We start from the raw sequence: 25,699 nt of genomic DNA on the forward strand, positions 1-25,699 counted from the left end.
CCAATAAGTTGATTGTAAAATAGGTGTCTTGGCTCAGTAAACGTTGTGGAACCACTGGGGAACAGCATTTGATGTTTGAGTATTGAAATGATGTTAAAGCTGTTATCTCAAGGCATAACGTGTCTTTAAATGTGGATTACTGCGCTTGTGTGGCTTCTTTTGTTCAAACACCAGCGTCACCAGAAGTCAAAGTGCCAGTGTCGCTTAAAGCTGGGGATTTTGCCTGCTTTGTGGAAAGCCTCACTTCTGCATTTTCCATGCGCTCGCTCACGTCAATTACACGAGACTGCAAATCACGAGCCAACCGTGATGACTTGAACCGATCCTCTATACGATTCTTCTTACTTTTTTAGCCTTGTAAAAAAGATTAGAAGTGCACATAGATGTTACACACTCATTTTGTAAGGAGCTAATCCTGTACAGCATGCGGGCAAGGCTCACTCACCAAGGACGTGTCAGGCCAGCAGTCTATCACGCGTGTAGTCACTCACATTCGCACTCGCGTTCGCACCTTCCAGCCATTTCAAGGTCTCCCGTGGATGACCATGTGGGGAAGAGGCCAAGGAGGCCTGAGATGATTGCGCTTGTCAGCTGTCACCGCCCTGCTTGTCATATAACAATAGACTCACGTTAGAAATCAATATATAGAAACATTGCGTCATTTTGAAGGTTGCTTTTATCCAGGCTTCCAAAGCTTCCTCTCCAATCAATCTGTAAAATCAATGAGCCGCTTCCACCTGCAATTCATTGTTTCGCATGAGCAACACAATGTTTTCCATGTCTCACTCCCACATGACTTTTTGCCTTGCTCTAAGTGCACTCCCATTTCGAGGCTCTTCTCTTCACCTTCAGCACTGATACTCCACTTCAAGTGTTGCATCCTGGGGAGAGGAAAAATCCAAATGTGTAAGCCGGTATCTGGCGTCCTGTCCTTTACAAGAGCGCAAACGCCGAGTTTTAACGACATGTCCTTCAAAGAAAACAAACTCATTATCTGCTACTTACGATGTCCTGGAAGTTTTGAGTGTCCCCCCCCCCAAAAGAGCTGCGGTGCCATTTTGTCCTACCTACAGTGGAGTAAATCACATTTACTATTGTTGTTTACATGGGCAACTAGAATCAAATCATGCAAATATTACACATCATTTGCTATAAAAGATGGAGTAAGTCAATATATATATATATATATATATATATATATATATATATATATATATATATATATATATATATATATATATATATATATATATATATATATATATATATATATATATATATATATATAAAAGAAATGTTGGTCTTAAAATTCCCTTACCGTAATTCTTCTTTAATGCATGGTCTTCAGATATTTACCTTTTGGGGACTAAACTTCAGGCAAATTAAAATGGACAGAGTACTGATCATTTATTAGTCCTCAAAGGGCAAATGAAAAGACAGTTTTTCTTTCATGTATAAGCCTTTATTTGTAAAAAGTCTGTTGTTTGAATGATAACCCTTTTTTAAACCACATACTTGAACACCTTGTATTTGTAAAAAAACCAAACAAACAAAAAAAATACACATTTTGTTTAAACACCTAAAAAAGCGGATTGACACCATAACATTAAATTTGCACTGACAAAATAAATAATACAATATCATACCACACAAATGTCGATTTCCATGGGTACCGATACTCCAAATGAAATCCAAACACTTCATTAAACAACAGAAATAAGCGCTCCAATCTGAACATAAACCAAAAAAAAAAAAAATGCAGTTTATCTTCCAGTGCCATTTATAGCTGATGAATTACATTTTCCTTCTCATGATTAAACAACAAGAATAACAACCCATGATAACAAATACAACAAATAAGAAACAAACAGAGGAATGAAGCAAATTATTTTCTAATGTATAGTCTGAAAAAAAAAAAAAGAAATAAAGAAGGGGCCGGTTTGTTGATTGTTGTGTGCATATACAAGTGTATTTTGTCTATTTCCAGCAGAAAAACATTTTTATCACAGAGATTTGTGAAGATTCTGACAAGTATGGCCAAACAGCAATCAACAACAGACCATAATAAGCAAAAGGCAGCTCCTCACTGGACAAATATGGGAAACACCCACTCAGGGTGTCATCACATGGCTTATGTCGGACGCTACAGGTGGAGCATCCTTTACATCCTTTGTAGCTGAATGGTGACTGAAGTTGATGAGCATGCTGAACCTGATCCAACCAAGTTGACAACAAGCAGGGAGTACATTTCTTTTGCGATTCATATGAATCCCAACATTTTAGTTAGATGCTTTTTTTTTTTTTGGAATAAGAAAGGTTTGTTGAAGATTGAAATCGAGCTGGCTGTAAAATAAGTGCAATTTGAGCATGTAAACACTTTCTCATCCTGGCTGTGGTGATGAATCGTATGATGCAGAGTAAAAAGAGGTCAAGAAAAGAAACCTTCCAGAGGTCATGCAAAAAAGAAAATTGTGGTGTACACAAAATAATGAATGCACCAACCAAAGTTCTTCCAACAGTGAGAAGTCTGCATGTCAGCCTTGGTCTGGGCTCGGGTGGTGAACATTTTCCTGCTTTGTTGCAATTCATGCTCGTTTTAAAGGGTGCGCTCCACTAATATTTACTTATTATGATCCATAGATGTCATGAGGACATTTTTTTTTTTTTTTTTTGGTAATGCATTCAAAAGATTGAAATCACTCTTGCAGACTTTATTTACTTGTACTTTCTTTTTTCATTTTAAATTTGTTCAGGTCAAATCAAGTCCTAATGTGAGGCAAATAAACAGAGTCTCAAGAAATATTACGTTAAAAAAAAAGTCAAACATTTACGAGAATAAGGTTGGAATTTTACCACGGTAGCATTTGCCTTCATTTGAGTGGAATATCATGATTAATATCAACTGCATGTTCCTGAGAAAGAACAACACTGTCTATTTTGTTGCTGTGTGTTTTTAACAAGTGCAGTTCCTGTGCAGGATGATATAACTTGATTTCAAAATTTGATACTGTGACTTTCTTTTTTTTTTTTTTGGGCCTCCTTTGTCTAGTCTGTCGATCCACATTTACAGGAATCAAATACCCCTTTACTAGCCTGGACATACTGTAGCTGAACATATTTACTTCTGCACGTTAAGATCTATTGTTGGCAAGGGAGCAGCTGCACGACGACTTGGCTACGTACCTTGCTTAAGGGCACATATGAAGCTTTTTTTTTTTTTTCTCGAGGAACAGGAAAAAAAACATCCAACTCGCCTTCTTAAGGCATATCCTGCTCCTCAAAGCCTTTATGAGCCAGATTGGCCATAATGCCCTTTTCCCCCATATATATATCTAAATATATGTGTTTAAAGAAGGAGAGATGAATCAGTGATCGGTTTGATGCTTGAGGTAAACACTGCAAGTAGGTTCGGATGCGTTGACTCGGGCAACCCAAAAATGTCATTCAAGTCGACGCCATCCCATTCGCTGACAAAGAGCAAAAGCTTTAAGCCAACTTTAGCTTTGCACTCGGGCTGGGTTTTGTGAACAGTCTCCACAAACTCATCACTGTGAGAGGACTTGTTGAATACTCCATTATTTTGTCAACACGCATCTTTTTTTTTTTTTTTTGTCTTGATTTTGTTTGCCGAAGTATGCCAATGCCAGAGAAGCTGTCCATGCCATTAGCAGTGAGGCCAGTTGGTATTTACGAACTGCCGTGTTTTTGTTCATGCATTAAGAAGTATTAAGTGAAAGATATCATATTTACAGAACAATTCACATGTAATTACACATATACACTAGAGGCAATAAAAATTCACATTGAACTCAGATCAACACTTTCCCTCCCCTTCCACATGTGTTAAATGAACAGAAGCGTTATCTTGTATGTAGAAACATTTGTAGGCTACCAAGAGTAAATCTTAAAACATAAGGTCCTCACAGCTGTTGGGATGAATGTGCGAATTCCATACCCAGAAAGCTGCGTCAGGTAAATATAATGTGATGCATGCAAGGGCTGCTTTTGTTCATGTAAAGGAGAAACACAAATATTTTTCTTGCAACTAACTAGTTTTTTTTTCAGCAAATATCCATCACATTGTCTTTTCAGAGAAAAGGAAGAAAAAAAGAAAATTGTAAGATATGTGAAATGTACCTTCTATCTATCCCCCATCCCCCCTCAAAGTGCCATTGTTCTTTGGGTCAGGCCGCAAATGTAAAGACGAACTTGTTCTTAATTGTTTGCCTGGGTAAATAAAGATTAAAAAAAAAAAAAGCCTTACCAACGTATTCAATACTGATCAAAGACAGTGGAAATAATAAACATAATAAGAGTGATTATACATATCTGCAACATTTGTACATCTGTAATCGTTAAATTACATCTGAAATATGTAAAAAAAAATAAAACAAAATACTGGAAAAATTGTTACGTACCCAAAAGGAAATTGCCTAGCCTGGCACCTGAGGGTTCCAAGTATAATTTTGGGGATGGGGGTAGATAATTAAACATATTTCTACTGCATACGATGCTCCTACAAACGCAATTGAATATGATTATCTTCCGTCTAGATGAAAAAAAAAAAAGTCTGCTACACGGCCTTCTTGATGTTTCACCCTTTAAATCAAGTGTGGGGGGGGGGACAGAACAAACTAGACAAGAATGACAGTTCCAATTTTCCAGTCTGAATCCAACTCAGAGGCTACATTTCGCATGACAAACAATAAAGAATTACTTTTTTAATTTGATGCAAACCTCCAACTCAGTATTCTACTTATGGTTTTGAAATGTTGAATCCATCCTTCCTGTCTGTGTTTCCTTAGTCCAATACTGAAGAGAAGCTCAATATACAAAGAAACCATAAAAAAACTACATAACAAAACTGTGACCTGATATGTTGACTGTTGAATATACATCATTGTATTTTTTTTTTTTTTAACCGTGGATTGGTTCCAACAAATCACAAAAAGCGACACATCACTCCTCTCATTTCCTTTTTCACATGACACCCATGAAAGCTGCATCTAAAGAGCATGTAAATCAGTCAACAAGAGGAAATAAACAGTACAAATATACTTTCATGAGAATACTGAATGTTTTTTTTTCTTACCCCCCCTAAACAATCAAAATGAGTAATGCGAAACTTGATCTCGTAATGCCCTAGCTTCAGAACATTTTCCAACACTTTGAAATCACAGTATTTTTCAAGACAAAATTATATCTACAATAATCAGCACTTGTTTCAAACCATAAAGAAAAGTAGACCCCCGCCGCCCTCCCATCACCTGAAAATAGATTTTGAACTTTATGTTGACTCTGGTGCACAAAGGTGGTGGTCAAACATCACGTGATTGATGTCTGATCAAGAGAACACTACCATTTCAAATGAATTATATATATATATATATAAAAATAAATGAAAGAACAACACATTCCAAAACAAGGTTGCTGTACATGGTGGAACCGGAGATTTTCGTGCACTTTGTATTCATGGGCTACATGGGGGGGGCGGGGACGGACGGGGGAGGTGTTCAAGGACCTTGCTCAGGTGATGCCTGACCAGACAAGCCACCACTGATTTCATGAGCTGCAGTAGAGGATTTCTGATTACAAGAAGAATCAATAAAAAGTCAATGGGGGCATCTTCACTCCTTCAAGAGCTTTTGCTTCTCTTTTTTTTTTTGACTTCTTATTTTTTCCCATTTTTAGTAGCAAAAATATCATGCAGTCTGTAGTTCCAAAAATCCCCACGGGGATCTCATATTTGTTTGTTTGTTTGTTTGTTTGTTTGTTTGTTTCAGGAGGAAAAAGGAACTCAAAGCCTTGAAATTCTTCTCACATTTTTTTTTCTTTTTTTTTTTGGAAACATTCAAGTCATCCTATTAATACTTTGTACAGCAGAAAAGTCCTTCAGGTTTCAGGTGTGTGTATATATAAATATAATATACTGTATAGAAATATGCATATACATATGTTCAAACTGTATGTGTATACATATTTTGGATCTGTATCAAAGCCAATTTAATGTGCTCTCAAAATATGGCCCATGATTCCTAGTGGGATGCACATCAATTCACATAGTACAACCAATAGATTAGGTTGAAAAATCCAAAAGTGATTGGGAATATGACCCGGGACCACTTGTCAATGGTGCTTACATCTGACAGGTTTGGGATTTTCAACTTGAGCTTGGACGAGCGCCGCCGTAGTCGGCAGTTGGCCCGGCTCCGCATAGCGCTCCGATCCAGCGAGTGGTGGCTGAAGCCATCTCGGGGCGCCATGGGCTTCCTGAATTGGACCCCGGAGCTGTCGAAGGACATGACTGAATTCCGAGAGTCACTAACGCTGCTCCCCACGTCGGAAGGCATCACCTCGTTGTTCATTTCCAGAGTGGTGAGGAGAATGTTGCCGTACGCATCCACCTAGCACAGACACGGAGGCAGGCAGGCGTCAGTGTTGCCAAAGAGGATGCAAAATCAAATCCCCAGATATTGATATGGTATGTTATTCTTAGCATGCCCAAAAAGAATTGCTTTTGCTTTCAAATATACGTACATACAAGAGTGAAGTGCAAAGCCTGCTTCCAAAACAGTCGGCATATTACGGGCTGGAGGTGATATGTAAATTGAGCTGAGAGCTCCTTTTGAAATGATGTCATTTGTTAATGTGCTCTTTAGCTAAAAATAATCATAAGAGCAATTTGGAAAAACAAATTCAAGCCGAGCATTTTTGTCCGTGTGGCTTCTATCAAATTTAGAATGAAAACGATTTGTGGCCACCAAGTCTTTTGGAAACAGTTTGGCAGTCAAACAACTTGAAGCATATGTGGTGAAAAATGGCCTACAGCTGATATGAGTTCTAAATACATGTACCCCAACTTTTCTTTGTTCCTCGAGATACAGATTTCTTCGCTGTGTAAATGACCTGAAGGTGTTGCTTTGAAACGGCACGGAAATGGAGTCCTTGCAATGTGAAAAGAAAAAATGAAGAGAACATTAAGAGGACTAAAATACTGCACATTTTCATTTGATTACATCAATGCATTCAACACACAAAAGCTTCGCATTAGTATCTCACACACACACACACACACACACACACACACACACACACACACACACACACACACACACACACACACACACACACACACACACACACACACACACACACACACACACACACACACACACACACACACACACACACACACACACACACACACACACACACAAATAGGAGGCGTCATTCAATCTGACCATCCCACCTAAAATGATCATCATTAAGCATCATCATGCTGTATTTTGTCAAGTATGCTAACTTCAAGGTAGCGCGGAAGGGGGCGGGGGGGGGGGGTTAAAATGAAAGAAGCCAACAGTGACAAGCACCTAAATAAGAAATGAGAATGTTTATAACAGTCTCAATGAAAAGGAGGCTATGCTCGATAAAAAGCAATCAGTGCTTGAGGGAAAAGCAATGGATGATGACTGTGGTGGCAAGGAATGTAAATAAAAAGATTCCACTTTTTTTTTCTTTGTACGTCTACTTCGAGTCTGACTGGCATAATGAAGTGAAAGATAACGAAAGCAGCGGATGAAGATGCAAACCTGTTCCCTTAGGCGCTTCTCTTCGTATCGTGTGCGCTCATTGTTGACTTTATTCAGCCTCTCATTGATTTTCTTCTGTTGCGCCGGGCCCCGGCCAAAGAACACATAATTTACAAAGGCATATTCCAGCAGGGCCAGGAACACAAACACAAAACAGCCCATGAGGTAGACGTCGATGGCTTTCACGTAGGGGATCTTTGGGAGAGTCTCCCGAAGGTGGGTGTTAATTGTTGTCATGGTGAGCACCGTTGTCACACCTGAACGCACGGAAAAATACACAAACCGTCTTACGTTCCATGACATTGGCGATCCTCCAATTGAAATGCGGCTGGCTAAAACGTACCCAGGGCCACCCGAGCTGCAGAGGCATCGTAATTGATCCAGAAAGAGACCCAGGACAGAATGGTGATCAAAATGGAAGGCATGTACGTCTGCAAGATGAAATATCCAATGTTCCTCTTAATCCTGAAACTCAGCGAAAGCCTCGGATAAGAACCTGTAAGCAGAAACAATAAAGTGACAGCTTGGATAAGATCAGGGAAGAGTGAAAAGCAGGAAAAAAAAAAGGGGGGGGAGTGGTTAGAGGTCCAAAGTCTGCACTTGACAACGTGCAGGGTAGTCATTTCTCCGTTTGTTCAGATGGAGCACTTAATTTCCCCAAAGCGATGGATTCCTTTCCAGGGACAAGTTCGATTCCAATTAAACATGGCAGAAAGTCGCAAACACGGCAGATTTTTCTGCAAGCCCCTATCTCAGCAGGCCGCTCCGGCGTTCCTTTGAGACTTGTCACAGAAAGCTGCTGGCTGTTTCCTTCTCCCTCCCTCTGTCCTCTAAACATTACTGAAAGGCCATTTCAAAAAAATAAAAAGGTGATTGCAATGCACGGCTGCACGCTAAAGGACAAAACAGAGTTTGAAGGTGGTATTTTAGTGGATTTAGTTTTGCTGAGAAATGTCAAATAGTTTTATTTGTTAGATTTAAACCAGAAGGCAGATAAATTGCTGATGTAAAAAGCAATAAAAGTAACCAGCTATATAGACAAACTCAAAAAAATGACGAATAAATGTAACATCTATGGTTATGCTGAAAAATGTTCTTCGGGGTAAGTTTAGAGATAAACTTGGGACTTACCTGTAGTAAACCTTACTTCCTTGGAAACCAAGCGAATGTCCACAATGGAGAACTGAGGTAACTCTAACTTGTCAACACCCGTCACGGCGCTGTCTCCTCCTTGCCAGAAGAACACAATATCATCTGTGGTGTATCCATCTGTGAAAATGGGAAACAAAAGCATACGCTCAAGAAATAACCACCAAATGGCACAAAGGTGCACCGCGCAGACAACTAGTGGAGGTCCCTCTGACCAACGATGCGCTCAGCTATAAAGTCCTTCAGATGCGAGCAGATATGTTGACTTTGGAAAAGCATTCCAGTGAGCAAGGATATTACATCCCAGAATGACTGTGGAAGACATTTGTTATTCCCCACAGCAACTCTTAGCAAACATAGTGTCTGATGCAGTTACTCACGCTGGAAGGAGAACAGACATTCCCAGTCTGGCTACCACCCACACGTTAAGCGCACACTCCACCACACTTTGTTGCTAGTCTCCATCGCTTATGTCCTCATTGATGCTTACAAAGCTCTTTTTGTCGATTTGGATGATACGCAATCGCCGATTGTAGTCACAATTAATCGGCTGGTCGGATCATACGGAATTTGTAGCAGCAGTTTAAGTCACAATAATAAGAATAAGAATAATAAAAGTTTGAGGTTGGATATTTTGCGCTCGTGCTTTTTTTTTTTTTTTCCTCAGCCTGGCTACATCCCATGCTCATCTTGAGCGACATCCCCTCCTGCCTCTCACCTAGCATGAATATTCATCAGCATGTGTCAGTTGGCTGTCCTGCACATTCTCAGCTGGCAGCACAATCAAATGTGATCACACTTGTAGATCTATGTCAATGGGCCAGTGTGCATTCACTGCTTTTACTACATTTTTGTCCAAAGTCATCACATTAAATTCACCGAGAGGGACCGGGGGGAGTCATTAGCACTGAATCTGTCTCTGGATGTGGAGGGTGCCTAATCAATCCAAGTGATAAACATAAATAAAAAAATATGACTGCAATGGTTTAATTACTGTCATAGATCCCGAGGGTAAACAATCAACAACTACAAGCAGCATATTGAGCAAGTCGAGTGATTGATAAATTCATCAATACAAATGATCACACAATCCAATTTTCATGACACCAGCAGCACCCATATTTTCCCTCCTGGAAGGTGATTCATCTAGAATCAAACAAAATATATGAATAGAATTTTGATGATGAACCGGTCGGGTGATGTGAAATTGCTCAAATAGTTTGACATCAGAATGAAACCATTAGCCATTGATCCACAAATGCTAAATAGAAAGCAACGACAATCTCCAGTCAAAATCTTGGCTATATTCTCTTATATTTCGATTCAAACAAAATAAAAATGGAAGCTATTGGTCGGAAAATGTACTCGGCACTTTTCTTCATGAGTCTGGATTGCGTCTCGATCAGGTTCGAGACGGTACAAAATCAATATTAATCAGCACTTCCTTTTTTTGCCTGGTTTATTAAAAATAAAAGACATATTGGTATGTGTGGTGAGTGTAAGCACGAGCACACTAGTGGGCAAACTGTGGTGGCCTTGCATTGATGTATTTATTTTGACAGTTAAGTGGGTTGTATTTGCTTACTTGGCTTTTTTTTTTTTTTTTTTTACCTGCCAGAGTGCAAACATGTGACAAATACATTGCACATTGGCTTAGTCGATTAGCGACAGCATGCCGTAGTTCATCATTTCTCGAGTATGTTTTGAAAGGTGCCGGTGCTAGCGACGAATGCTCTGGCATTTACTTACAGCTTTCAATTTCCAAGGTGCAGTTCTGTTCATCAAGAGGGTATCTCCTCAGGTCCATCATGCAAGCAGCAGTGGTGGTTATTCTGTGGCAGAAACAAAAGACACTTTGAAAAGCTTTCTCCAAAAACTCAAGTCATGGAAGAGATCAGCAGTATAAAAAGTCTACACACACCCTTGTTCAAATGCCAGTTTTTTTTCGTGATGGATAATCATGATGACACAACTATTTTTATTTCGGTAAATTCTGAAACGGCATCTTTCTCATTTGAGTTTGGAAAGGGGCAAAAAATCGAGACCCGAGCACCCAAGGTGATAATATCGGGAAGCGGGAGAAGAAGCCTAGTAAACAAAATATGTGTGATATCTATTATTCACAATGACACTGAGCTGCATTGTGCTGCACAAGCATTCTGCTGCTCAGACTGCATTTGTTAGTGCTACACCTCCCCGCTGCCTTCACAGCACTCCTCCGCTGACTGCATACAGCGGGGCCACACACTCCAAGAGGAGATAACATCACACCTAATTACATTCATCCGAGAGGTCACTTGGCAATTCATGTAAAAAGTTGCAAATAAGCAACATGGCCATTAATAACATTGCTTAGACTTCCATTAAGGGGAAATACTGGATGCAGTATGAAGACTAAAAAAAGGATCATGACGAAGTCAATTGCTGCCTGTCAGAGGTAAGGACCTCCCCCCTGTAATCGAAAAGACTTCCTGTCAACACAAGCTCCCCGGTAGCAACTTGGACTAATGGACAGGGAGGAATTTTTCACCCCCTTGGCACTTTGAACAAAAAGCCCACAATGAGTAAAACTGTGCTTATACGTGACCGCTAACAAGTCAGGGGGAGAGCCAACATTGAGTAGGTGCCTCTCAGAGAAGGTCTGGGATTTGGAGAAGTGAGTAAATATGGGTTAACAACGTTCACTATCATCGGAACTCTGACATGAATTCTAGAACAAAACATCTGAATGGTAAAGACAAAAGAATAGGCAAGTGTATTTGTGTTCATCAAGCATGCATTTATTGTAGACGGAGGTGGACTCCAGACAAGGAAGAGTGTGTCAGATGCATGAGCAACACTTCTGACACTTCTGACACCTACACAGTATGCGTGTGGAGAGAAAATAGCAATTCAGCGGGGGGAAAAAAAATAAAAATTCAGTTTGCCATCATGGGCAAGACTATAAAGTTTGCATTGATTCTAAATCTGGCGGTAAAAAAAATGGTCCTGAGGACAGATCCAAGGTCAATCTGTTATTAATAACAAACAAGCCCCTCTGCAGATGTTCGGAGGAAGAGCTAATGCCAGAATCCGTATCAATAAGATTCCCGTTCCTCGCAGCACACAATCAGCGGATGTGCAAGTGCAGGTGTAATCCCATTTTCTTCTGGCTCACATCCAATCTTCTCAGCTCATGATAGTACTTTTATGGCTCCAATGGAACCTTGCGTACCCCGAGAGGTGCAGCTGGAAATGTTAATTCAGATTAGGAAGCCATGCTTTTGGCGCCGTTTTCTTCCATTTGACTTGATTTTAGGCCAAGAATAAAAACCAGAATTGCATTAGCATTAGCAAGTCATATACGGAATAGTACTCAAATTGTGATATCTCGGTTTCCATTCTTGTTTTGGTTTTGTTGTAATGAACAAACTAGCCTTTCGCCTGTAAAATCGATCACCTTTCCACAGACCTCTTTGGGCACAATTATTTGTAATTTGAAGAATAATTGATCTACGTTTACCTTAAGGCTTACATATTCTGGCTAGACAGTACAGTTACGATCCATTCAATGCCCTGAGAATACAATGAGCTGGATGGATGAGCATATTTACAGATAGCGTGAAATAAACCATATTGGTTCTGATACGGGATAAGCTAACGCAGTGCAAATCAGATCGGACTATTCCAGTCTCTTCAAATAAACAGCAAGTATTTGAAATGTTACTATTTTTAACTCAGTGTAAGTCTTTGGCATCTTACAAATAAAAATAACGGGCAAAGCAATTGGAGTCAAGGATTGGAAACCCGCCATGCAAAATGTTGTTCTTGTGTCAGTAAATGTCCAAAATTGGAAAAGATTGAAAGATATAATTGCATACAGGTGAATTGAGTGCAAGCAAACCTTGAATATTCACTTCAACGTTCAACTTTTGCTTCTCTACAGCACTTAGACGGACGCCATTTCTATTTTGCTGCTACCTTCATAGTTAGCCTTGTAAAAAGTCATAAAAGGAGATTTAAAAAGAAAACTTTTTTCCTATTCCATCTCCTTCTTTGTCAGAATAAATTCAGTAATTCAGAAAGTCTGAACACTGGTCGTCACATTAATTATTCATCCCTTTGTGTGATCTAAACCTTGTCACTTTATTCATAGAACAAAACATATTTCCAGCTTCATCCACTATATTTTAGAGACTTCTGAAGAAAAGCACCTGAATTAATTCTGATTTTGAAGAAACCTCAAGACTCTGGGTTAGTTTTTGCATCCCCAAAGGGATCTTAGAAATGTTCTTTTGTGTATCTTTACTGTCTACTCAACTAGACGATTGTCATTATTGCATATACATGCACCAAAATTGATATGAGAGTTGCTACCACAAATATTCGTAGCATCAATCAAAAATGAGCATGATCAATTTTGGCAGTGCTTTTACCTCAGCCCGTACAAGACGGTCCCGTCAGGGTGAAGTCGGATCATCCGGTTTTTAACCGTCACTCCGTGAAGAAAGGACTTCTTGTCGTTCAGGAAGTAAGTGTCTGGGAGCCAAAGCTGATCTGCCACACGGTTATCCAAAGTCAAGTTGAGGTTCAATTCACCATAGGCCAAACGTTTATCTCGCCAACTTTGCTGGAAATACATTGTGATGGTATAGTCCTGGAAAGTGTGGGGGGGGAAAGTGGCATTTTTAATACATTTGTAAATCATTCCAGAATTTTCCTTTGGCTCAATACAGTATGTGGTGTTGTAACCCACCGTGAGAAATTAAAGCAATATGTTACAATAACAAACACTAATTCCAAATAATATGCCATGTATTGTGCATTAGAGTGTTTCAAGATTCATATCATCATTCATAATTGAATAAAACGTATAATCCGATATAACACCAATGCAACTTGAATGCATTTTGAATGTTTCATTAAAACTGAAGACGACATCGTGTATATCGTAATCGCACGTTGTGAGACTCACCATGTTTACTTCTGAGATGGAATCAATGCTTGCTATGTTGATGCTCATCCCGACTATGACTGGAGCACCTGAAGAAAGAAAGGCAATACAAATATGAAATGAAATTAAATGAAATTAAATCTGTATGAAATTGTGCTGCAAAAATTGCATCCTAAAACAAAGAAAGCTACTGTTTGTTCATGAGACAACGTAAAAAGGCAGTCATCCATGCTAACGCTTATCCTAGAAATTCATGTAAAGTAGCGGCAAGAACAAACTATGCCTCATTTACTTGATTGCAGTACATCTTGTAAACAGCAAGTTGCTTACATGTACTTGAGACCTCTTAAATATTCAGACAACTTGCTTTACAAGGGGAATCCATTTGCACTGAGCATGTAGCAAACAACGGTAGCTGACTACAAGAAAAAGATGCATCCATTTATAATATCATCATTTATATATACAATAATAATAATACAATTATTCATGGGTAAAATTATCAAATTCCAGGAATCAATTGAATTCACTGAATATAAATAACTTGGTCCCAAAATATATCAATAGGGCCCATTATTTTAGTTTTAATTAACGACAATGGAGAATCCCTAGCTGTGATGATCATGCAAGACATGTCATCTCATATCCTATAATTCATTCCTAAATGCCCCAAAGCTTTGTCATATCCCCTGACCCTCTTTGCGAAACAGAAACAAAATGGGCTTGAGCCATTTTCCATTGCGCTTGGAGAAGGCAACCAGTAACAGTTTTCCCGAGAGATGTCAAAGTACATTTATTTGCGACATGAAGAGGAAGTGAGAAAGCAACGTCTCGCTCTCTGCATATTTGGATGCCGCTCTCGCTTTGTTAGAACAGCGTTTCCAACACACACAAAAAAAATCTGCTCTAGCTTCACTTGTGGCTTGCAAGTCTTATTTTGAGCCACAGTGAAGATACTTTAGGTTCAATAGAGATGCAAGTAGGATTACAATGTTTTTTTGCAAGCTTGATCAAACCGGCTCAATCGCACAATTATTTATCATCAATCGCTTTGATTGGGGCTAGCTTTATCTGTTACCTTGACACTGTAATCACTATAACAGCCCTGAACAACAAGTGAGCAATTAAAAGCTGAATTTCCATCATTGACCATGTCCTCTCATTCCACTGTTGCATTTGGACAATTCCAAAATGCTCTGTCGGCGCTTGCACAATTCGAAATAAACAAACCTGGAGTGTATGCGACAGACATAAAAAGTGCCCACGCATTGCAACGTCAGCCCGATTGTGAGAAGTGCTGTCACCGGTTATCGATAGTTGCTAATGCGGTTCCCGTTAGTCTGTCAAATAGTGAGTGTTGCTCATTTGGCCTGCACCCAGCTAAACGGCGGGCGAGGTGCTTTCATTATGGACTGCCACAAAATTCATCATGAATCAATAAATATCACAAATAAAATACAATAAATAGAAAGAATGCTTGCGATTGTTGATTAAAGTTTGTAAAAGACAGCAAAGTATAATCCAGAGCAATTTTAGATTGCTGAATACAAAGCATCATTATTATTAGTTTGTGAGATCTAAGAATGGCATCCCATTGCATTGGACTTTAGCGGACATGCTGTTTGTCCAGGTTAACAATGTTTAGTCAAGCTTGGCGTAACACAATAAGTCTGCCATTTGGATAATTACAGGCTTTATCAGTTGTCAAGGTAGTTGAGTGCTAGTCTGCCAAGGGAGTGTTTGAATGAGAGAGGAGAACAGGTTGGAGTGAATCCTTCATCACACTTCTAACGTCATGAAACGCAAAGCGTTTGAGCTCACGGAGGAATGGGAAGAAAAAAAAAAAAAAGGATAGCTGGCGAGCCAAGAGTATGGAGAGTGAAAGCACCCCGCTGTTTTCATTTATTCGGTTTTTGATTAGACATTTTCGACGATCTGAGAGTATCGTGTTCGAAAATTCTTATGCCAATTGGAGTTGTAATGAGGATTGCGAGTCTGTCTGAGAAAAACGGTGCTGCAAATCATGTTCATCAAAAAAATTACAAATACAAATATGCTTTATTATAAAGGCCATTGTGCACTTGGATTATTTAAGTCATTCAATCAAATGCAAACTTCATTTCACCACCAAAAAGGTAAATATGATCATCAACGCTTTTCCAATGAGTCCTCGAAGTCACGACGCTCACATTTTATGCAAATGCGTGCTCACAAGAAGAATTTATTGAAATACAATGCATTTCAAATGGAGTATCGCCTCATTCGACATATTTTGCCTCTCGAAAAGTCGACTGAAAACACATTTGCTGGACAGCAAAGAAAACACTCTGCCTGCCTCTTGTAAAAAAAGAAAAAAGTCAGAAAATAAAGCTATTGCCTAGCAACAGAGAGCTCCATAGCAACGGCGCAGCATTTTCCCTACAGTGTTGCAAGATCAGCATGATTTATCCAGTGGAGTGTGTATTTGCTTTTGTTTTCAATGGCGAGCGAGCGAGCGCACTCATGAAACCCTTTTCCTCCAGAATGGAAGGACTAAAACAAGATGTTGTGCCAAATTCTTTCCCCCACATTTAATTCAGTGTTTCACATCAATTATTTCTGCCTCAGCAGAGTGAAGCGAGACAACAACGCTGTGATTCAGCAAAGACCACAAGCTTAAAATCAACTCCCACAATTTGGGCTATTGTGTAGCCATCCTTACACAAATAAAATCAAAATTTTATTGATAATACAATGATCCATCCGTCCAATTTCTACTTTTCGACTAACTCAGCTGCCAGCTCAAGAACATTTTGTAATTTGGATTCAACGTTGAAGTCGTCAGCCAAATATGCAACGGATAAAAAGTTCTTCTAAGCCCAAAAAAAAAAATGCGTATGTTCTCTCTCTGTATTGACTTGACTCAACACTTAAAAGTGAACATTCCATTTTTTATGCATATGGAACTGTTCTGCCTGCCAGTATAAAGTGTAAATTACTAAAAGACCCTGTTTAACATCACGATGTGGTGATAAAATATTCAAACGAGACCCTTGCTGCTTTTAACTTGATTAATATATCTAACCTGATGTTGGCTCAGCGTCGGCAGTATGAAAAAAATAATAAAATAAAAAAATCACAGCATTGCATCACTGTCACAACCGGTCACAATGTTTTCACCGCTACTTATAAATATTTACAGCGGACCTTGTTTTTCAAGCGAGCCTAATTCAAGACAGCACATTACATGACTCCAACATGTTTGGAATAATCCATACTGTTCAGTCCAGATGGAGTCCAAACTTTTTCCGCTACTGCAGTTGCAGTGCTACGCAGTAATGAAGATGCTGCTGCTGCTGCTGCTGCAGCCAATATATGGCCAAAAGAATGCTGATGAATAAAAAGGAAAATCATGAAAGCAGCTCTGACACAGGGAACAGAAAGAGCCAGAACAGAAGGCAAAAAGAAAATGATGAGGTAAAGCAAGAGAGCAGAGGCACTACATCACCAGCAGTCAAGACAGAGGATAAGTAAAGGTGGCCTCATCTTATCGTCTTTTCCTGTCACAAAGCTCAGCGTTGATGAATGAAACCTACTTAAGAGTTTGCAGGAAAAAGACACATAATATGAACATTCTTTTGCTTTTTTGCATACATTGAATTATGAAACACTGCATCGTATCATAAATCACCGGCTCCGTGAGAAGCTTTAATAAAACACCTCAACTGGCTTAACGGGTGATTAAAAAAGTTGATTTAGTTAGTATGTTAGTATTTAAGCAATGTGAATTTAATACATGACTAATTGCAGGTACTCGCTATTTGTAATGTGTACTTGAAATATATCGCACAAAACACTGCTTGAAAAATGGATGGTCACGTATGATAAAAAAAAAGCCATTTTTTTTATTTGCCGTCATAATTTGGATATTTATTTGTAAACTCATTGGTGAAAGTGTCATTTATTTGATCGTGTTTTGTGCTACGACAATTTATTCACGTGGCTTCATTTCTTCGTGGCGCGGGTGTTAATCAATGCGTGTCCCTTTTATAATCTTGAGAGGGGGGAAGGACAGCCATGGGTGGGTTCTTTTAGCTGACGCCATCTTGCTAAACTAATCTCCTGAGTAACCTTGCATGTAACCTGCAGTAAATTCCATTTACAAGACCTGCCAAAGCGACATGAACGATGTAGGTGTGAATCCGCCGCTATGTTTACGCTTAGGGTAGAAATCATCGAGGACATTTTATTCAAATGTTAATGATCACACAATTAGGATCCAGACCGCAGATTATCATCATCAAGTGTGCACTATTTGTTTTTAGCTATGTCAATCTCATCTTGTTTTATTTTTTCGTTTCAGCCATTTAAAGCAAAAAAAAAAAAGACGATCCGCCCCAAAAAAACGGACAGCCGAGTCATGCGGGTTGAGATGAAAGAACTTTCAGATCAGAAAAAAAAACAGAAGAAACAAGATGACAAACTCAAGTCTTTGTAAAGCAGAGTCAAATATTGACCAAGAATATCGAAAACAAGCAACATCGATGTTAGGCAATCAACATCAAATGTCTTTTCCTTCAAAAACACAAAAAAAGGCGGGATTCAAATTTCTGTCTCTTAAATCCTTGGCTTGTGTGAACGCACAACAAACACACACGTAAACACACACACAACGTCAATGCAAAGTGAATTGCAAAATTGAATGCCTAGCATGCAGATTCGAGAATATCTGACCCATTTTTGTTTCCCATCAGCATTTTCCAGCTCCATTTCAAAGTTGCTGAAAACAAGACTGAATGAGAGGATGAAGTATTTCCCTTCTCCTCCACGCTATCTCCTAGCGCCCCTCAGCACCTCCACCCGTCGACATGCACACCTCATTTAATTCAAATGGAAAATCTAAGTGAAGGGAAAAGCGGCCAGCTTGAGCATTTTCTCCTGTGTTTCCTTTGTAATAAATCACCGGGCGTTCTCTTTTCATCAGGATAGATATCACTTGTACATGGCCCAACATCCATTCTAGGATTCTGACAACACGCTCCTTGTTTTGTGCTGATTGGGCATTACTTTGCTACTGAATTACGACGGGGTGCGCTATCAGCTCATATGCAAAGCAGCCATTTTGACACCAGGCAGCGCACAGCCCAGGAGGTTGCCCCGACTATTGTAAAAGTGTCCAGCGGGCTCGGAAAGAACTGAACCGGCCGCCATATATCATTTAGTCGCTGCAGCTCCCAGAATGCAAGTTACCACTAATGTCCGGCGAGGATCAATCAGAGGTCCGATGTGGAAAGAGCGTATTTTTTCCCTTTTTTTTTTTTTTTGCAAGTCCAGCTCAAAAAGTGAGATGAATATACTCTTTTATATTCAGTCAATGACGTATGTGTCAATTGCACACACCAATCTCATTGCTGAGTTGGGGTTCATGGTTACATTTAATGCTTTTCCATTAGAAATAAGATCAAGCTGCAGCCGGGACTCATTTGGGTCAATGGGAAATGAAATCAGGAAAAAGCCCGGGTTGGGAGTGGAGGTGACTATACTTTGGTGTCATGGCTGCAGGCAGTGGTCCTGGCACCTACTGATGCTTTTTAATGTCCGAGATCATTATAGTGTCACATGTACGCTAATGCTCTTTCAGCCATTAAAGCTTAAGTGCATTGTGATGAATATCTAGTCCCGGCATAGAAAAGCTGTCCCGTTTCAACATACAGTATACTGCACACTCACGCACACTAAATTTAAGTCTCTTAATGGACATGTGTAAAAGTCACATTATATGCAAAGATTTGGCTGTTTTAAAGGCACTAGCGATTCATGTTCGATTCATGTCTGGTTGCTTGGATTGACCAACAAGGCAAAACAACAGAGAATAAGTGAATATTCTTATGACTCTGGATTGATTGTGATTATAAATCCAATGATGGAAATATTCACTTGGAAGGATCCAGCTGCTTCCATAATTGGCAACGTGAATGAATGCGCAAGTGTTCCATCTTACGTAAAGTCGACTTTACTCAGGATGATGCAAGCAATTCCAGATGAAGGAGAGAAACTTGTGAAGTGGTTTACTAAGCAGAAACCCTTAAGTAAGTCAACAAACTCTCTTTAGCTCGTTTACCTGTCGATTGATTAGAAGCAGAATTTCTACTGTACATTCTGGAATTGGATTGGACAAAAAAGGGTGCTAGTCAAAGCATTGAACTTTTTTTTTTTGCTGCTTTGCGCCACAATTGCACAAATAATGTGCCGACCTTACGTATCATGTCTAGTCTTATCAACGACACTTAACTAAGAGGAAAAGAGCCTTAAGTGTCCCTTTTACAAGGACAGGTTACTTGCTCCTGCAACCCAGAGAAAGCCCCCAGGGACTCAAACAGTCATCTGGTTCTTGGCTTTTTACTCTCAGCAGAGCAATTCATTACCCTGACGTTGCAATCCCAGCAGCATACTTTTCTCCCTTCTGTGCCGTCTGTCTAAAACTACAGAAGTGATTATTTATTAATACAAGTTGAACTGAAACCTTTTCCAGCTTCACCACTGCAATGCTGCATTAGCCGACGCTATCATTGCAAAATATGCTAGCATGCACGTATTGGCAAACCAGTTGCAGAAAGTTCATTCGCATCCAACACAGCTCGTTTTAAGGTGTCCGGCTTTTTTCAAGCCTAAACATGCCGCCGTCACACGTCATCAAGGCCTTATTTAAAAATGCATTCCCTCTTCTAGGACAAACCCCCCTCCCTGAGTCTTTGCTCAGATTGCCTTCTGGACATGTGTCGACAAGATTTAGTGGGGCTTGCTGATCATGAGCAGCATGATCAGCAGTTGTGTTTGAACGGCAAAAAAATAAAAAGCCCCCCACCTGCAAATCTAATACTCAGACTGTTGTCCGCTCATATCTTTTGCACAGATCTGGTTCGATAGCATCGTGTTTTACAGAAGAGGCATTTGGAATATCTTTTATGGTTTGTAAATGACGGATGCTGAGATCATAAAATGACAACCTGGGCTGAAATATGTTCATCAGAAGGACGAATCTGACGAGTGTACGCAGTCCTAATAAAAACATAAAAGATGACCTCATCATAAGGTTGGAATGTAATATCTGCACCAAAAATGTTTTCTCTCTTATTAGTCATGGAAATTTTCCAAACACTTTGAATGAACACACGGTTTTGGTTTTAATTTTGTTTTGTTTTTTCCAAGAAACAGTGTTTCAAATAGAAAGAATGGTTGTAGCTGCTAGAAGTCGCCTCTCCCAAGCCTGAGGTTGAAAAGCTGCAAATATTCAGTCAGTAGCGCAGACAGAATTGCAAGGTACCTCTAGAGAGAGATCATATCTCATCACTTACATGACCGAAATGCCCATCAGTACTTCCTAGCCACTAATGTCTCAGTGATGTTGGGAAGCCAAGCGCAGTTATGTCTGCAAGCATATCACATGACATTTTCCCGAAGCTAGTAACAGTTTGGTCCCATTCTGCGCTCATTTGCAGACCCTCACTGACGATTCCAAATGATGTTCGTAAGGCTTACAAAACATGTCCATGTGAGCATCAAGAGATAATCGGTAAACATTTAATAATGTGGTCGAAAAATCATCATGCGGCACTTTAGGACATCATTTGTGACATTTGCGATTTCCTTCACCGTAAATACTTCCTTAATTAATTTGTTTGGAAGCAGTTTCAAAAAAAGATGGGCACAGAGATGTGTGATCCAAGCAGAAGGATTCAATAAACTTGTTTAGCAGAGAGACATTCAAATGAAATTAATGCGGCAGAACATGCATGATCGTAAAAATTTGCAAGCAGCTTCATCCTGATGATAATTTTCCACTTACTGTACGTTCATTTCTGGCCGATGTAAATTTGAAGTGGTGAACCACAGCATTCCTTACACTCGTTTAATTAACATCACACTTCATTAACATGTCCTTTAAATGAAAAGTCTGCTTTGAACCACCGTTGTATTCATTTATTTATTTATTTTTCCAAAGCGGCTAAATGGAATCGGTTGCAATTTGCAATCCAGATTTGGGCTAGTTTGTTGGGCTAGTTAACTGATTTGTGTGATCACATTTGGATTAACAATTCACTCCTTCCAAAGATGATGATCTAATGCATTCTCCGTGTTTCTAGGGCAGCCATCTTGGATATGCGAACAGATGCATAGTAATGACATGGCCGCAATCATTTCAAAGTACTGTTTGGCCACAGGCAATCTCTCGGACGGATTCTCAGAGGAGTGACTCACGGATTACGCCGCACGGAAACTTTGTCTCGGAAATCCACTTGATGGAAAAGAGCTGGAACCCCCAATGCGGACGGTCAGAAGACTTACCTCCAAAATCAGGCCTTAAACGGATGTCGTACCCCTTCAGCAATTTGTCCACGGTAGTCTTGGCCACAGACATTCCGGTGCTTCCAGTGGAGCTAGAAGGCAGAAACCCAAAAATGAAAAAAATTACAGAGGGCTTGAACCCGACTGTGTGGTTTCTTTTTTTTCAGCAACTTCCCACCTCAAAAAAGACTCCGACTGCTTATGAATTACATTTGAAATGCCAAATCTGATCTGTGAAGCAAATGCAAATGCGTTTATGAAAGTAAATATGTCGGGACTCGTCTTTTTATCAGAGGAGAGATGCTTTGGATCTCAGGAGACTGAAGATGACGTCACGTCCACTTTATGTTTCAAGTGGGATTCAATTCAAGTCAAATATAAAGTCAATACTGTGACTCAAAACAACTTTGCAGATTCAGACCATTGTCAATCTCCCAGCAATCTCCGTTGGGCTTGTGATGACGTATAGGTTGGAGATTTGCAACCTGAGGTCACATCGGATGTAGAAACACTTTTGAAAGCGACTCAAAAATAGGAATTGAGCCGTTCCAATTGCCAGTAAAAAAAAAAAAAAAAAAAAAAAAAGAGCCAATCCGGGTCGCATTTGCCTACAATGGCCAAAGTAAGAAAACCAGGATTTAAAAAAAAAATCAAGTTCATGAGGTTGTAGTCATAATTCATACGGATAATATTTGAACTCAATCCAACAAGAAATGTGTAATTGACATTTCTCCTACTTTTGAGCGGAAACAATAGAAATCATGATGTGAAGAAATGCACAGAAACAAAGCAAGCATCAGGGGAAAACAGGGAGTTCTGTATCTTCCTGACAGATTGGTTTGGGCTCAATCTGCACTCTACACAGGCCACTATTATGTATATTCATGTCATCGGTTCAAGCGATGAATATGCAGCTGTCTAGGATTTCATGGAAGCAGGTCATCCAAAATAGTAAACGTTCCAGTCATGAGGGTGCATTTGCATAATCGCAAAAAAATAAAATAAATGCTGTCTGCGGAGACACAGGTTAGGTTAACCCGAAAGACAGAATATCCCCGGGAGCATCATTTAGTCAGCACCGGTCTGATTGACATCTTTAACATTGGTGCCATGACCTGCAGCACTTCAACCAAGACCGGCGCTCCAGCTCATGTGGAGGGTGTGGAATGGGATTTTGTTACAAGCGGGTGGATGGATGGATGGATGGATGGATGGATGGATGGGTTTGGGGGGGGTAAAAACACCCCCGCCGGTTGGAAGACTATGAGTGAGGGGATCCGCTGCTCAATTAGCTCGTATAGGAAGTGCAGAAACCTGTGGGTTGGACACCCGAGGGTACCGGGAGCTGAATGACACCTGACAGGATTGCCCACCTGGCTATTTTTATTTCCCAATTGGAAAAGAAATGTTGGAAGGTGCAGCTGAGCCTTGAGAGATGCTTCTTGAGGCTGCAGACATGGAAAAGGTAGCAGGCCACAGGGGATGCACAGTACATCACTGCCTTTGCCGACAAAATTAATTGTCGAGGGGATTCTGCATGCTGTGATTATGCTCTTAATTCAATGAAAACACTCGAAGGTGAAGAGAGAGGATATTTCATTGAAATCCAACATAATGCCGTCTGGTTGATGGCGAGGATGACCGGCGAGGGTTATTTATCTATTTGTGGTTGATCGAACCAGCATTTATATCGAAAGGAAGATGCAACAATGTTTACTGGTGACTCGAAAGTCAAATATGAATTGATTATTTTTTTTTAATTCACGTCAATCAAATCATCAGACTCATCCAATCAACTAATCCGCGCCTCCTGCTGAGGTCTCCCTCTTTAAGTGGCAACCTTGCACTCTAATACACATAATTATGAATATTGCATTTTGGTATTGAGGAGGTGCACACATGGCGCGCACCACAGCAGCGTCTAATAGAGCGTGTTGGAAGCAATGGCTCTAATAAGAAGGCCCGCGCACCCCTTTAATGCGATTTGTCACATCTCAGCCTCTTATTGACCGATAATCACATCAATTGGTGTGAACCTTGTTTTTTTTTTTTCCTAACCCGGGTGACGTTTTCTTACCTTTGAATAAAGCATGCGAAGGACAAAGCCGCCAGAGCAGAGAAAATTCCACATAATTTATCTTCTTGACGACCCAACATCTCCACAAATCCTTATTTCTAGTATCTATAATCCAACCAGTCCCGTGGTTCCCTCCGGCAAATGCACAAACTAAAAACCGGCAATGGGAATAGAATGTCAAATAAACTAGCCTACATCTACGCATACGCCGTCTTCAAGTAGGCTTCTCGGTGTCAAAAAAATAAATAAAAAATCTTAATAATTGGCCCCCGCTATGGAAATCCGTGCAGGTCACAGAGCCCCTCGACCAACACCAACAGATCGGACATCTTGCTGAAAAACAAGCGCACGCACTAAATCTAAAAAGTGTCAAAAGGCGATGGCAAGAATGTGGAGAAATTGACAGAAAGTAGTCTCAAATGGGTGGATGAAATTTCCCGGTCCAAGTGTGCACAAGAGGCATGGTTGCAGCTGCAGCGGCGGTGCTACGGAGAACCAGCGAAGTGCTGTCTGTCTGTCGTTAAACCTTGATTTCTTTTGGAGCTGGGAGCGGTGTGGACTCAAAAAAAGACAAATGAAATCTTCATTCCCTGCTTTCCCCTCTTGTCGCTGCTGCAGATGATGATGGAGATCAGCGCAAAGTCACTGAGGGGAAAATGCACATTGGGGAGGAAAAAAAAAAAAAAAAAAGAAAGGCAAGTGGGTAATATCTGATGCAGACGTCACAACAGCCTAGATCACTGCTCTCATGGAAAGAAATTCCCCTAATATGACAACGCATGTATTCGAGATTCCCTTCAGAGATGCGAAGCCATTACAAGGGGGAAGAAAGAAAGAAAGAAAAAAAAGTCCACTTGTCTCCCGTGCACGTCCAGCCTTAAATGGCGTTTGGACACCTTAACGAGGTTCACCACTCGTCTCCTCGTTGAAACACTGCACAAGTGACAGCGATCCAAGCATCCAGAGACATATGGCGCAATATTTTTTTTTTCCTTCACCTCTCATCTATTTTAAAAGTTCTCAGGTCTGAAGTGAAAATATCCTGGCTTGAGGGGAGGAGAAAGAGGGAGGAGGAGGAGGAGAAGGGGGGGGGACACCTAAGGTGAATTCCTTCGCGAGAACCCGCTCATGCGCTCAGCTGCCTATTCTTTCTGAAATCTATGTGTTATCCCACATCACGTCAACTTTTCCTGTCTGACAACAAGAAGAAGAGAAAAACACACGTGCATGCCAACCCGCGTAAAATCTGTGCTTTACGCACGGAGCGCGCATCAGTTTGGATGACTTATTTACATTTTTTTTTTTTTTTTACATGAACAAGGGTGTAAACAGCAAAACCTTCGTGGAAAGAGCTAACAAGCAAGCGCACATCACCATTCAAGGAGCATACAAGCTTGTGTTTTATACAGAGGAGGAGGTTTTCTTCTGGGATCGCTTTGCTGTCCAGTTGCTAAGCAACCCCATCCGCCACTGATGCAGTTGTGGTGATTCGAAGGCTATGCGCAAAGGCTCATTTAAATGAATAGAGCCGCTACTGTCGCCAATGTGGTGTCAGTGGGACAAAAGCAGACAGCAACTGATTTACTGTGTTTCCATTTTGTTGAGAAGAGAGAAAAAAAAAAAAAA

General features: G+C 40.2%; 1 protein-coding gene across 2 annotated transcripts in view; it reads right to left on the minus strand.

Moving 5' to 3' along the window:
- Positions 1-1,531: 1,531 nt before the first annotated feature.
- Positions 1,532-25,699, minus strand: part of gabrb4 (gamma-aminobutyric acid type A receptor subunit beta4) — a 31,185-nt gene continuing 7,017 nt past the window's right edge. The window contains exons 3-11 of one of the 2 annotated variants that reach the window (XM_085936091.1): positions 21,997-22,088; positions 13,693-13,760; positions 13,154-13,374; positions 10,488-10,570; positions 8,721-8,858; positions 7,933-8,085; positions 7,590-7,846; positions 6,855-6,944; positions 1,533-6,404 (exon numbers count right to left, since the gene is read on the minus strand). In XM_085936091.1, the coding sequence (XP_085792217.1) occupies positions 6,051-6,404; positions 6,855-6,944; positions 7,590-7,846; positions 7,933-8,085; positions 8,721-8,858; positions 10,488-10,570; positions 13,154-13,374; positions 13,693-13,760; positions 21,997-22,069 (1,437 nt within the window). In that variant the 5' untranslated portion in view covers positions 22,070-22,088 and the 3' untranslated portion in view covers positions 1,533-6,050. Of the gene's footprint in view, positions 6,405-6,854; positions 6,945-7,589; positions 7,847-7,932; positions 8,086-8,720; positions 8,859-10,487; positions 10,571-13,153; positions 13,375-13,692; positions 13,761-21,996; positions 22,089-25,699 lie in introns of both variants that reach the window. The other variant, XM_085936090.1, reaches the window with a different exon arrangement.

The sequence above is a fragment of the Syngnathus leptorhynchus genome, chromosome 17 (assembly GCF_054491065.1).
Source record: "Syngnathus leptorhynchus isolate UIUO chromosome 17, UIUO_Slep, whole genome shotgun sequence".
NCBI classification, from domain to species: Eukaryota; Metazoa; Chordata; class Actinopteri; order Syngnathiformes; family Syngnathidae; genus Syngnathus; species Syngnathus leptorhynchus.